General features: G+C 41.5%; 1 protein-coding gene across 2 annotated transcripts in view; it reads left to right on the top strand.

Annotated features, from left to right (window-relative positions):
* Positions 1–10,536, top strand: part of GABRB3 (gamma-aminobutyric acid type A receptor subunit beta3) — a 196,777-nt gene extending 186,241 nt beyond the window's left edge. For both annotated transcript variants that reach the window (XM_059720968.1, XM_006266946.3), the window contains exon 9: positions 7,353–10,536. In XM_059720968.1, the coding sequence (XP_059576951.1) occupies positions 7,353–7,703 (351 nt within the window). In that variant the 3' untranslated portion in view covers positions 7,704–10,536. The remainder of the gene's footprint in view (positions 1–7,352) is intronic.
* Positions 10,537–14,415: the final 3,879 nt, after the last annotated feature.

Genomic DNA, 14,415 nt, shown 5'->3' on the forward strand with positions numbered 1-14,415 from the left:
CTGCAGCAGTCAATAGCAAGTTGCTGTTGGTCTGGATCAGAGATACATTTGTGTGCTTCATGAGAAAAGTATAGCTCTTCTAGATGTTCTGCAAAGTGGTTTTAAAAATGCTGTTTAGTATTTGTACGAATCAAAACCAAAAGAACAGTCTGAATCAGTTATTTTCTGAGAAAGCTATAAGTGATAAGTGCGTGCGAAAAGGCTTCTCAGTTTCTGACTGAGCCTGACTGCCTCCCTCTATAGATTCTGCTTATATTCCAGTATCTTGCACTTGTTTTTGCAAACCTCAGCCCCATGCTCATATACATAACAGATGCAGCTCGCTACTGTAGTGAAAAACTATTCTTCTTAACCAGCCCTTTGGCTTCTGAAGCCTACTAAGTCAATTTAGCTTGAGTTTTTTAATATTATTATTTATAGGCACCCATTACAAAACTATGGAATTGCCTTCAATGGTTTGCTTTTTTATTTGCCTGTTTTTTATTCTCAGAACTATATATTTGTATCTTGTTTGCATTCAACTTCATAAAACATTAGTTCTACTATGTCATGATTGTTTTCACTGGGAAAAATACATTGTAGCATCTGTAACTCATGAATGAAATATCCATTTCACATTAATTTTTAACAAGAACGAAATAAGCTAAATGCACATGTACAGAGAAATATCTATACCTATGCTTTTAATACATCATTCAGGGCTTGCAAAGTACTTCCCAGATGACTGTTAAATCTCTAAAGCTCCATAGTGCAAGATCACTTCATCCATTACTGAAATGCAGTCACTTCTGGAGCAGAGAGGTCTCACTGCACTCAGCAGTTTAGGGTGGAAAGTAAAAAACAATTTAGCAGGATGAATTTTAGATGTGAAAATTAAATAACAGGAACTGGAAATTACCCTGAACACTAGCATTAACATAATATGCTTATACCATTTTTCATGGAAAGCCAAAGTCACTCAAAGAAAGCAAAATATTCTTAAATTGGCCCAAAATGGCCAGCTGAGCATTTTTTACACCTGTTGATGCTTTCCATTGGCCGACAGTTGCCAGAAAGATCAGAAATGGTTCCTGAATCTAGCATAAGGAAAAGGAAGGAACAGATTAGGGAACAAAGCAAGTAGAGCAGCAGAATAAGGACACAGGACCTCAGAAAATCAGACTTTAGCAAACTCAGGAAACTGGTGGACAGGATCCTCTGGGAGGAAAGTCTGAGGAGAAGAGGAGTCCAAGAGGTGACTCTGCTTTAAGGAGGCCATCTTAATGGGCACAGGAGCAAGCGAGCCTGATGTGATGGAAGAATGGAAAGTGCAACAGGAGACCCACTTGGCTAGAGAGCAATCTCTTAAATCAGTTGAAACTCAAAAAAGAAATTCTGTAAAAAAGTGAAAACTTAGTCATGGCACTAGATAAGAGTATAAGAGTATTGCATGGACTTTCAGGAAGAAAGACAAGGCCAAGACATGATTTTAGATGCAGCTGGCAAGGGACATAAAAGGCAAAAAATCAAAAAACCAAAGAGAGAGAGAATTCTGCAAGAATGTCAAAAGCAAGAGAAGATCAGAGAAACCACAGGTCCCTTACAGAATGCAAAAGGCAATCTATTTAGGAATGGTGCAGAGAAAGCTAAAGTATGTGATGCCTTTTTTACTTCAGTCTTCACATACATGGGTGGAGGTACCACATGATGAGTGTGGTTGGCAGCAAAGATAGGTAAGGAGCCTAGAGTAGTAGAACAGGTTAGGGATTGCTTTAAAAAGCTAGGTGCTTTCAAGTCAGCAGGACAAGATGGCATGCACCCTAGGATACTGAAGGAATGGGTTGAGGTCATTTCAGAGCTATTGGCTATCTTCTTTTAGAACTCATGGGAGTTGGGTGAGGTCCCGGATTACTGGGAAAGAGTAAACATAGTGCCCATCTTTAAGAAAGGGAAGGTGGAAGATCTGAGGGACTACAGACCAGTCAGGCCGACCTTGATGCCTGGAAAGACGATGGAGCAGTTGTTCAGGGACTCTGGTGTGAAGCACCTAGGAGACAACAAAGTGATCAGGAACAGCCCGCACAGATTCACCAAGAGCAAGTCTGACCAACCAGATTTCTTTCTGATTATGTGACAGGCTCTGTGGTTGTCGAAGGAAGAGTGGATGTCATATACCTTGACTTTAGCAAGGCTTTTGACACTTGTGTACCATGACATTTTCATTAATAAGTTAAGAAAATACAGATTAGATGAAAGTACTGTAAAGTGGATACATAACTGGTTGGATCATCCTACTTAATATTTAGTTATCAATGTCACAATGTCTAGTTGGGAGGAGGTATCAAGTGAGATTCCCTAAGGGTCATTCCAAGGTCCAGTATTGTTTAATATCTTCATTAATGATTTAGACAAGTGCACAATTAGCAAATTTGTGAATGACACCAAATAGGGTGGAGTTGCAGATACTCTGGAGGATAGTATCCAGACCAGGCAGCCCACATCCAGAAGGACCTGAATGCACTGGAGAAATGGTCTGCAATCAATCAGTTGAGGTTCAACAAGAACAAGCGAAAAGTCCTGAACTTGGGACAGGAGCATTGCATGCACAAGTAGACTGAGGAATGACTAGCTAGAATGCAGTACTTCAGAAAAGCCCTGGGGGTCCTTGCAGTAGACCATAAGCTGAATATGAACCAACAGTGTGCTCTTGTTGCAAAAAAGCCAACAACATACTGGGTTGTATCAGCAGGAGTGTCACTTTTAACTCAAAGGAGGTGATTCTTCTGCTCTGTTCAGTACTGGTGTGACCTCACCTAGAGTACTGTGTCCAGTTTTGCACCCCACACTTCAAGAAGATGTGAACAGTTTGGACAGAGTACAGCAAAGATCAATAGAAATGATTAGGAGCCTGGGAAGCAAGACTTGTGAGGAATGGCTGGAAGAACTAGGGCTATTTAATCTGGAGAAGATTGAGAGGGGGCTTGAAAACAGTCTTTAAATACCTAAAGGTATTTATAGAAAGGATGGAGATGAGCTTTTCTCTATGGTTGTAGGGGATAGGACTGGGAGCAACCGTGTCAAGCTGCAGCAAGGGAAATTTATGTCGGAGTTTAGGAAAAACTTTCTGACTATGAGGGTGGTCAAGCATTGGAACAGGCTAACTAGAGAAGTTGTGGAATCTCCATCCTTGGAAGTTTTCAAGAGTAGATTAGATATTTGGCTCAGATGGTTTAGTCTGGAATGATCCTCTGTTGATCAAAGGTCTGGTCTAGATGATCTTGTGAGGTTGCTTCCAGCTCTACTTTCCTAGGATCCTATGAAAGAGTGCAATTTGTGGACTTTGAGTGGGCTCAATTATCTGCTGATACAAAATCCATGAGGCTTGGACACCAGAGCTGTAGTCAGATGGGAGGGCTGAGGCTAGAAAGGAGGGACACCTGACTACCTATGGCTCTGTAGTGTTCAAATGAAGCAGCTGATCTGGAGCAGGATATTTTCACAAGCAAAAATTATCAGATCCTTTTTTCATAATTCATCAGAAAAGGCAGCACCTCCCAAGAGCATATTACCTCCAAGGCCATGTTTTTCATTGCCTTAATACAGTCTTAAAGGAGAAAGTAATACCTATTGACTGAATTTACTAGCTCTTCCTCCTGCATCACTTTACTATTCCTTCTGACTGTGTCCAGATTGCCAAAGAGAAACAAGCCCTACCCATCTGCTGCCCAAGCCTACAATTAAGCTGCATAGGCAGGTTAAAGGGATTCTAAATACCTGACCAAGACATGCTCAAGACCCCTCTAAGCCAGTGGTGCTCAAACTCCAACCCAAAGGCCAGATCTGGATCATAGAATCATGCCATCTGGTGTATGGATATACCCACAGGTCCATTTGGTGGTGGGCATGGGCGACTGGTGCCACCTTAGTGAGCGGGGGCACATGTCCCCACAGCAAACAGTCACCGACCGGCAGGGGGTGTCCCACATTGGCCGATCTTGCTCACCAGGGGGGATCCTCTGCGGCTGATTGCGAGATGACTGATCGCTGCAGCTAATCACTGCAGCCACTTCTGGGAGCACAGGAGCTCTCCACTCCCTGGTTGGCGCTTGCATGTGGGGCACTGGCACTCCAGCCTGCCTCCCTGCCACCCCCCCCATCACCTGAGCAGTGAGCACAGCTGGTCAGGGGGTGCACTGGTCCTCTCATGGGGTGCATGTGCACCCCCATGCACCCGCTACACATCGCCACTGGTGGTGGGGGAGCAGTAGCACTATGCCACCTGTGACAGTGGGAGGGCAGTGGCAGTGTTAACTGTCACAGCTCCCAGAGCCACAGCAGTTAACACTGCTATAGCTCCTGTTACCAAATTTGCCCATTACTTTGGGGTGTGCTCATTTATTAGGGATAGTTTCTAGGGACTTGGTGATTCTGTCAATGTGCTGCTTGTGTTACTATACGGAGCTGTATTTCTCCCTTCTGCAAGCCCTCACCCCCAGTGGAGCTATCTTGCAGGACTCATTATCAATGGGACTGGGTTCCTCCAGTCACCAAATCAGTCATACACACAAACACACACAAGTTAACGTGACACGCCTGATCTGGCCGGGCTGATCAGCATGGACAGGCTGACACCCTCATATGCCAAGAATCAGTTCATAAGTGCAACAATAAAATGCAGTCAGACACAAGCACACAGGTAAACAGAATCCCTCTGAATCCAGTTGGGTGTCCAGCTGACACCCTCATGGGCCAGCATTCAGTTCATAAGGGCACGTCTGAGTCAAACTGGGTCAATCAGCCTGTACAAGCTGATCCCCTTATGTGTTTCAAACTCAGCACGTCCCAATCTTTGGCCTCTTGATGAGCAGACCCCACAATAATTTGGGCTTCACAGGGATCTTTAGCATAGGTAAAAGAAGCGTTGCTGCAGAGCACAGGAGGAAAAAGAAGCAGAGAAGGAAAAATATACCCAGTTACTACCAGTTTGCCTATAAAAGTTATTTATTGCTAAGCATATGAAATATATAATAGTACTAGTAGTAATAGACATGCAAAAGAAAAACAAACACAAACAATGACAATACTACCCTGGTTTCACTAAGTATTTGGGGAAACTTAGCTCAAGCTTAACTGATACAGTTCAGGTTCAGAAGTTTATGCCTAGAAAGAAGAGAGAACGCTGGGAATCTCACCGAGTCCACGGTACCCAGGCTGCAAAGCTGACAGGCACAGTCTGTAGCACAATCCTTGAAGAGAGAGACGATCTGTTCTTCCAGCGTCCCAAGAACGACAGGGGATGGTGTCAGCACAGGAGTTTTCTTCTTCTTCTTTCTTTCTCCCTCTTTCCTCCTGCTTCTTCTTTTTCTTTCTTTCTCTCTCTTTTAAGCACACACACTTACAGATTTTTATACCCTCAGTTCAGTTGCTTTGAAGCACCCTCAGTAGTGTAAATCATTGTCTTTTCTATTGACAAGGGGTTATCTGGTTTGGACCATCTCAGGAAACTGATTGATAATCAGGAAACACTTAAGATTAGGGAGTAACCCAAATACTTGGGAGCCAGCTTGAGATTCCTATGGATGGCAGATATCCTGATGGGATATCTCATGGTTTCTTCAGGAACAATAGATAGCTTGCAGTATCAGGATTTTGGATTTTTACTTGTTGTGCACAAGCCTCAGCTTAGCATGACTTTTCCAGATTTTACTATAGTCTTTTAACAGACTTAAAGCAATTATTGGGGTGCTCATAACCTTTTGTGGAGAGGACTCCCACCAGTCGTCTCGGGAAAGATACGACAACACCTGGGATTAGGGCTCCAGCAGGCTGGATGCTGTGATGAACCCTTAACCATTGTTCAAATGTTGCCCGTACCCCCTCGGACTCAGTCTCTTGCCTCAGCATTCCCTAACCCAGCAACCGAGTTTTAGTCAATCAAGTTTAAATAGGCCTCCCATAGTGGGACCGGGGAATGTACGGCCCGAGATGCCTATTAAACTTAGAGGTGTGTGTGTGTGTCTGGGGGAAGAAAAGTCCTTAGCAAATCCAAATTAGAACTGGTCTGATAAACGCTGAGCTGGGTGTGTGTGAACATGGGTTAATTAACATTGGAAGCACAGATTCCCCATCATGCAGCGCTCTCCTGCTTCTCTGGTCCCAGAATTCACTGCAGTCTCTGCTTCAGGCTTTCTGTTTTCCATCTCATGTAAATGAATGGTCATCTGGTTCCATCTCAGATGTAAATGAGACCTAGGGCAGTTGTTCACTCTTATCACCCTTATCTGGAGAGTTTTAGGTGCGTCTCTCGCTGCATCTTAATCAGTTTCGTTTAGGTAGAGGAGGGGAGGGAGGGGGGGGGTGAGTCCTTTGTGAGTCAGACAGACTGCATCCTGTGCCAGGGTTGCCCAAGAATACAGAGCTGAGGCATAACACTCCCCTGCTGCAAAATTTCAGGACCCATGGAGAGCAGCATAGTACCATATGTGACGCCCTATGGCTGGATTCTGCACATGGGATTGGGCTAGCACACAGCTGTATCAGGTGCATGAGACTGGGCCAGCATGCAGAATCAGGCCAGCATGCAGGGCAAGGTTGGCACACAGAATTGCACCCACACACCAACCCTGCACACTGACCCCATGCTGGATCAGGCCCATGGACTGATCCTGAATACTGGATCTGGCCCACAGAACAGCCCTGCACCATTCTTCCAGTCCATGGAGCCAGTTATGTTGAGCGCTACTGCTGTAGTTGTTCATATTGCCTAAATATTAAGGAGTGGGTGAGGCTTGTTTTTTGGCTTAATTGTCAAAAGGTATATTGTCTCTGGATTGAAGAGCTGAAAAGTTGTAAAAAAAGTTTAAAAAGCAAAGAATTCAGGATACCTGTAGAAACATTTCAGCAAAGCTGAAGTGTTCCTTGCTTTTGTGCATTTCTTCTTATTTTATGAGCAGTTTATTTTTCTGGTAATAACAATAATAATTCTAGTGTGGAAGACTCTTTCAATGTATTTAATTTCCTATAGTGGAAGTGCTGTCAATGTGTTGTTTTTCTCCTCCCCAGCAGTGCAGATAAAACACTAATTTATACCTAATCCTGTAAAAGGCAGGTTTTTTTGGAGGGAAAAAGGTGTCTGACAGTGCATAATGTGTTGTTTTTGCATCATATGCTTTTAGCATGATTCTGATCCCAGTCCAGCAAACCATTTAAGTATCAAGTTTAACCAACAGAGTGTGCTTTGAAAGGAGTAATTCATATGTTTACAGTTAGACATATGATTTGTTGATTTGGGACATCCATGAATTTGAATTTTATTGACACATGAAAACAATTCTGAAATTCTAATGTCCCATTTTTTCTTTCTACCAACTTAGGTGGATACCCATGGAAATATTTTGCTAACATCGCTTGAAATCCACAACGAGGTAGCAAGCAATGAAGTTACAACTAGTGTTACTGATGCTAGAAATTCAACAATGTCCTTTGACAACTCAGGAATCCAGTACAGAAAACACAGCTCACATCGGGAAAGCTTTGGAAGGCGTACAATGGACAGAACGGGCCCCCACAGCAAAAGGGGTCATTTACGAAGAAGGTCTTCACAAATGAAAATAAAAATCCCTGATCTAACTGATGTGAATGCCATAGACAGATGGTCAAGGATGGTGTTTCCGTTCACATTTTCTCTTTTCAACTTAATTTACTGGCTATACTATGTTAACTGAGTGACTGAACTTTTTTAAAGGACTTCAATTACAATAAGTGAAATATTACTCTGCCTGTCAAGTTTATATATATTTATATATATATGAACTTTTATTATATATATAAAATACACATGTATGTGTGTATACATATATTGTGGGAAGGTGCATAGAAATATACGCTATATGTATATGCACACATGTTCATATTCATTCTGAGATTATGGACAATTTATCATAGAATGCACATCAGAGGATTTTTTTTAATTGAAAAACAGGTGTCCTCAAAATATTAAGCCTTGAGAAAGTAAGTATTGTATAATATCATCACAAAACATTGTGTGTCATTGAAGTTTTCAAACAGCTGTCCTCATATATAAATCAGTATTCAAAAACATTATTTGTAAATGCTGCCATACACACTAATCAGAAAGTGATGTAGTTACATTAGTTAGTTTCAGATAGGTCATTAAAATTGCATAGCATCAATGTTAATTTCATCACACCAAATTTATTTTCCGTGCTAATATTTTTTGTTGTTTGTTTTTTATGTTGTATTAGATTAGCAGTCTTCTATGATCACTTATTTTCTGTTGTGCAGTAAGTAAGCCTGGTCACAAGAAAGGTACTGCTGTAGTGTTTTGGAGATATGCATGTGTTCATAATACTTCCAAACATCCATTTCAAATATCCATTTGCACCGGAAGGAATCTTGGTAGGTACTAAAAGGTACAGTGCATTTTGCTGCATTTGGACTGGTTTCAACTACCATGCCATTTTGACAGAGAACAACACATTTTTAGTGCAATGTAGTTAAGAATTCAATGATTGCCAACATATTCTGCATCCACTATAGATTTTAAAGATCATTATTCCAGTAAAAACATAGAAGACATCTCAGGTTACTTGCTACTCAACATGGAACCATCTAACTATTTTCTTTTTTAAACTTGCATTTGTTTTGTCAAACAGTCTTATAACATTGTATGTTACTGTAAAATATATTTGCATAATATGCACATATAAGTATATTTTATCAGGATTTTTCTTTTTTGTGCTTGCTGTTGTGACTGCATGCTGTGTCATATTTTTGTTTTTGTGAAGTTACAACTTTTTATTATCTAGATTGAAAGAAATAGAGCATTTCTACTACTCCAATTCAACAAGAGACCATTTTCATATTTTATTTACATACACACAGTATGTATCTGGACACTCATGCGGCCAGTATTCTGAAGTCACAAATCACAAACAATAACAAACTTGTCTTGTTTTAGAATTAAATATGTTCAATCATTCTCTTTATGCAAATATGACCACTTTTGTTTTCATTCCAGTTCATCCCCTCATCAGTATTCAGTATTCCAATATTGTAGCTCTAGTAGTAAAGGTAGGCCAGTTCAAAACTGTAAACTTAACTGTTATTTATCAGAACTAGATCTTTCTAAAGAAAAAAAAGATATATTTTTTGTAAACAATGTTTCTACCACAAACATTCACGCATTGAACCAAGGACAGGAGGAGGTGCAGGTGTAAAAAGGAGATGTAAGCATGGTTCTGCCAGTTCTCTTCATCCATGTGGAATTTCAAGGGGACTTGGTGGTGGGAAGACTCCAGTTTTTGGCATTATCCAGAGACATGCTTGGAGGAAAAATGTGTGGATATGCAACTGCCAAACAAAAGCAAAATGGGATGAACTTGAAAAGGCTGCCTTTGATCCAACATACCCTGTACCCTCAGTAATATCTGATTTGTCTGTAAGTAGTATTTGTGCTGCAGTATTGTGCTGCTACAGTGTAAGGTCTTTCAATGTTTTGATTCTAATTTGCTCCAAAGTACAGAATTACTTGGAGCAAACTGATAAACTTTGTTCTGGGCTAAAATTCAACATACAAAATCTCAGGATGCAAGATCTGAGCTAGCATCTGATTCTTGGACTCATCTTGGTATTATTGAAACATTTCCTGTAAGTCATGAGTAGAACTGTACAACAAGATCCTGTCCTATGCAAGGACCTTGCAGAAAAGCTGTACTTTAATTCTCATTTGCCATGATTTGTGTAGGTAAAAGGTTATGCATGTGTGCAAGTGTTTGTGGGATCAGCACATTTATGTTCCCACATATTTGTCTAGGGTGGGGTATTCAGAGCAACTATCACTGTGGTACTCAAGCAATGGTAATGTATATCAACAACATAGCATTAAAAGCACCAAAAGAGCTGCCATTATTGGCTTGAAAAAAAATCACTTTTTTTTTTTAATTCCCCAATATAAATTGCCATGCTAGATCATATTTGTATTTTGAGATTCATAATAGCTCAATCATTTTCAGACTGAGAATGGATTAGATCATAAGCTTCATGACATTATAGTCATACATTCATTTAAATCTTTAAATCACTAAAAGCACTTACTTAATAGGGTTTTTACAAGCCTTCATTGACTTTCTACCCTAAAATTTATTAAGCAAGCATTTTGATTAAAATATGTAAGTTTCAATGGTTTTTCATTAGAAAAATGACATATATAAAGCACCCTTTGAGTAGGTTATGTCAGAAGGAATAACTGGATTAGATTGCTTTTTCAGAGGGGCCAGATATGACAGTTGCTGAGCACAAGTGCATGGCCAACTCCCATGATTTTAGTGCTAGTCTCTGTATTTCCTCCTAAAGGCTTAGCACTTAGAGTGATGTGACCAGATACAAATGCTAGCTTTCATTTTAAAAAGCAGGAACTTTTCTAGTCCTCTTTCTTGCAGAAAAATGACCAGTTCAAGCCCCGTTAAAGTAAATATTGGTCTTTCCATTGACTTGAAATGGGGGCTGGTTCCACTTGCCCATTATGTTTTTTTCTTCTTTTTGGGGTGGGGGGGTGGGGGGAGGGGTGGAATATATTATTTCCCTCCAAAGTATGTATACTAAATTGGTGGACATTTCACAGAATTTTCTTCACATAAGCCTTGCCCAATGTTGTGGGATATACGTACTTCATACTCTGCACAGTATTTTGAAACCTGACAAAAGCCAGCAAATTCTAAATTAAGGCTAACACTCTCCTAAACTCACACCTTCGTGCCTTTTCTGTCTTCTTCTAGCCCCATCACAGACACACGCAGCATGCTAAGAACAAGCTTACCTTAACTTTACATTTTCTGGCTTTTGTCAGCTTATGCCAGGTCCTGAATGTTATATACCTATCAGTGATTTTAAACTTTTAATAATAACAACAATAATTCTAACTGCTTTACACCAGAGTAATTCATTCCATAACTAGGTTTCCATAGTTAGTTAGCCCTTTTCTACTTCAGAATATAACAAATGTCATTCTGGCATCATTCATTAGGAATATTATTGTGGGTAGCTCTAAGTTGATTTTATCCCATTGTAAAGATAAACTGCAATCTATGCTTTTTTTTCTACTTATGGCACATTTATGTATTGTTGGTATTATTCAGGAGTGGGAATAAACCATCAAAAATTGAATAATGAAGGGACAATATATGAAAATGTTGACGAATGAATGCTCATTTATTAAAAAAAAGGATTTAAAAAGTAACTGTTCTATTTTTCCTAGGTGGGGTAAATTTAGCAAATTTGTGTTTCTTCTGGTTTCATGTATCTTCTGATAGTTAATCAGATACTTTTAAAATAAAAATAGAGGAGAACTTATTTCCAAATTGGCACAAAAGTAAATACATTGTGTCTTCACTTGGAATCGATCCTAAAATCAGGTGCTTTCTTCATTGTTCTGAAACAGTGCAAAGTTCCATCCATTATAATATGGCAAGACTCTTCATGGAAAATCAGACTTGAGGAAAGAAAGATTAGTCTGCTACAAGCTATTTTCCTTTTCTGCAGAACAATCTTCCTCCATTTCCTATGTAGCCTTGTTCAGCCTTGTTCAGGAGGTAAAGAAGAATCAAGATCTGAATAAAATTCCACCTGTTTCACACAAAAGCAAGAGGAGGTCATTAAGTCATGAATAATTAAATAAAGAAGCAAACAGTGTCCTAGGAATACAAATTGTAACCTTCATACTTTTTTATTATTGTTATGAAGTTTATTTTAGGGGATAATGGGTACTGAAGGATTTCAATAGATTTTGTTAAGTCACCTAAAAATAGGTAATGCTGTCAATGAAAACTAAGAGAAAACAAGAATTTTAGAATGACTGTGCAAGTCCAAGAGTCCTGGGAAAAGAGTTTATGTTAAAAATAAGACCATATTCTCCTATGTAAATCTCATGGCATATATTGGTTTATATTACAACAAAAGTTGTAGTTAAAGCTGTTCAAAGCTTATTGAAATCAGGAGAGATTCCTGCTGACTCCAGTAAGTTTTGATTTAGTTCTGGTGGGTGTCAAAGTATCTACCAATGATAAATGTAACATTCATTATGCATTTAAGAAACAGGTACAGATACATTGATTTAACACAGTTTTAGAACCTTTTAAAGGATTACTCAAATACATATTTTAGTGTTGTGAGTGAGAATGTCATGGAATTATAAAAAGGCAGGACTGAACAACTTCAGGAGGTCCTCTAGTATAACTTCTTGCTCAAGGCAGGTTCAGGCCTCACTGCTTTCTGCTTGAAGGCATCTTTAAGGGTGCAAACAGAAGTGGTAATCTTCACCAGATCTGGCCACAGAAAGCAGTCTATAATCATGACCAAACAGAAGTGCAACACTGCAGACAGCTTTAAAAATGGCTGCATGGGTGAATATCTGACCCCTCATGCAATGAGGGGTCAGATGAAGATGTTTCAAAACAGAGCACCTTCTGTAACTTCTGTCTGTGCTGCAGGCCAGCCTTAGGCTTTTTTCAGAATGGGAGGGGGGAAAAGAGCAGAGGGAATTCAGTCTGGGGGGGTTTCAGCTCACGCTGTAGGTGGGGCAGGTGTATTGGAGGTGTGGGGGCTCCAATTCAACCACCCTCCAGCACCAGCTGGGGAACCCCTTAGAACAGGAGTGGGCAAAATACAGCCCACCAGGCCATTCTATCCAGCCCATGGGGCCCCTAATTTTTTTTGAAAATTTATATTTAACTGCTCCTGGCTGCCTATCAAAGGTTACAGGAGCCAGGGGGAGTAGGACCCCAGGGGGAGTTGGCAGTACTCAGTAGCAAGGCCAAACCAGCCCCACCCCACCTTCAGCCCCCTCCCAACCCCACCCAGAAACCACTGCTTGCCACAGCTTTCACTGCTTCCCTGCCCACCCGCTGGCTGCTCCAGCACCATGTGACCCACAGCTGCATCACCGGATTGTGGGAGCATGGGGCCCATGCCGGTACCCCAAGGCCATGAGCGGGAGGGTGTGTGTGTGTGTGTGTGTGTGTGTGTGTGTGTGTGTGCACGTGCACGCACATGTGTGTGCACATGCATCCCTGCAATGAGGGAGGGGGAGAGAGAGAGATCAATGAGGGAAGAAGAGACTCTGTGTGTGTGTGTGTGCATGTGTGTGTGTGTGCAGTGAAGGAGGGAGAGAAAGTGTGTGCACATGTGTGTGTTCATAGGACAAGTCCCACACGCACACCCCACCATACACATGCACCCCCACCTTGCACTGTGATACACGCAAGCTCCGAGACTCAAACCCTGTCACACACCCCAGCCATCCTCCCACCGACACATATTCCCCACAAGCCCCATACCCACCCACACCCCACATATCCACACACCAACATCCCCCCACAAACCCACAAGCTACTGTGCAGTCATTCACCAAAAAGCCATTTGGTGACACTACTGTGCAGTAACTCTGGTTACAGCGCAGCCATTTAGTACTTGTTTATACACGTACTAAATGACTGCGTAATAATGACTACACAATCAGTGTCTCATGTAGATGCAGCCAAAGGAACCCAACCTCTCCCTTCTCCCCTGCTCTCCTTCTACACTTGTTCTTAATTTCTTTCCTGGAGCAAAGGCAGCAACTCTCAAAAGCACCTTCAATTTGTCTTTAAAAGTGTAAAGCCTACAAATTCTACAGTGACTGGTGATGTGGGCTACTTCACTATTTAGGTGTTTTACTTTAAGTCCTGAGTTTTGCTTTCTGAAAATAAAGTCTTATTAAGCAGACACACAAAATAATTAGTTACTTTTGCAAATTAAAGCTGAGGTGTAGTGAGGGCAAAGTACTATATAGAGGATATATTAAGTAGGGGTGTGTGAAACAGGTCGTATTCAATTTGGATTTGGAACCAGCCTGAATCGAGGACATTGATTTGGATCACTGTCCCTGATTTGATTCAGTCAAATCTGAATCTGAAGATTTGATGCTGTTTCAGAGAATCAGTGATTTGGCCATGGACACAGCTTTAAATGTTTTTTCTACATACCTCGAGGTACCAGGTGTGGCTTGTGAATGCTGTGATGCTGGGGCAGATGGAGCATCCCACAGGAGTGTGTGGGGGGGGGCGGGCGCGTGCTCGGCAGCAAACCTGGAAGTGGAGCAGAAGTACTTCCGATCCACTTCTATGTCTACCAGGGAGCATGCGGGGTGGCCCCCCTGCATCCCCCCCAGCTTGGTGATTGGCTGTAGGGGGACCCCGGGTGCCACCCCAGACCCAAGATGCACCAGTTGCTGAGCCAGGGGGACGTGGCAGAGCCACCTGGATGCTCCCTCGTGAACCCGGATGTGGACCAGAAGTGCTTCTGGCCCATTTCCGAGTCTGCTGCCGAGGGCTGTGGGGATCCCCCACCCCCCGTCCATGTTCCTATGGGACACTCCATCCA

Source organism: Alligator mississippiensis, chromosome 1, assembly GCF_030867095.1.
Source record: "Alligator mississippiensis isolate rAllMis1 chromosome 1, rAllMis1, whole genome shotgun sequence".
Taxonomy (NCBI): domain Eukaryota; kingdom Metazoa; phylum Chordata; order Crocodylia; family Alligatoridae; genus Alligator; species Alligator mississippiensis.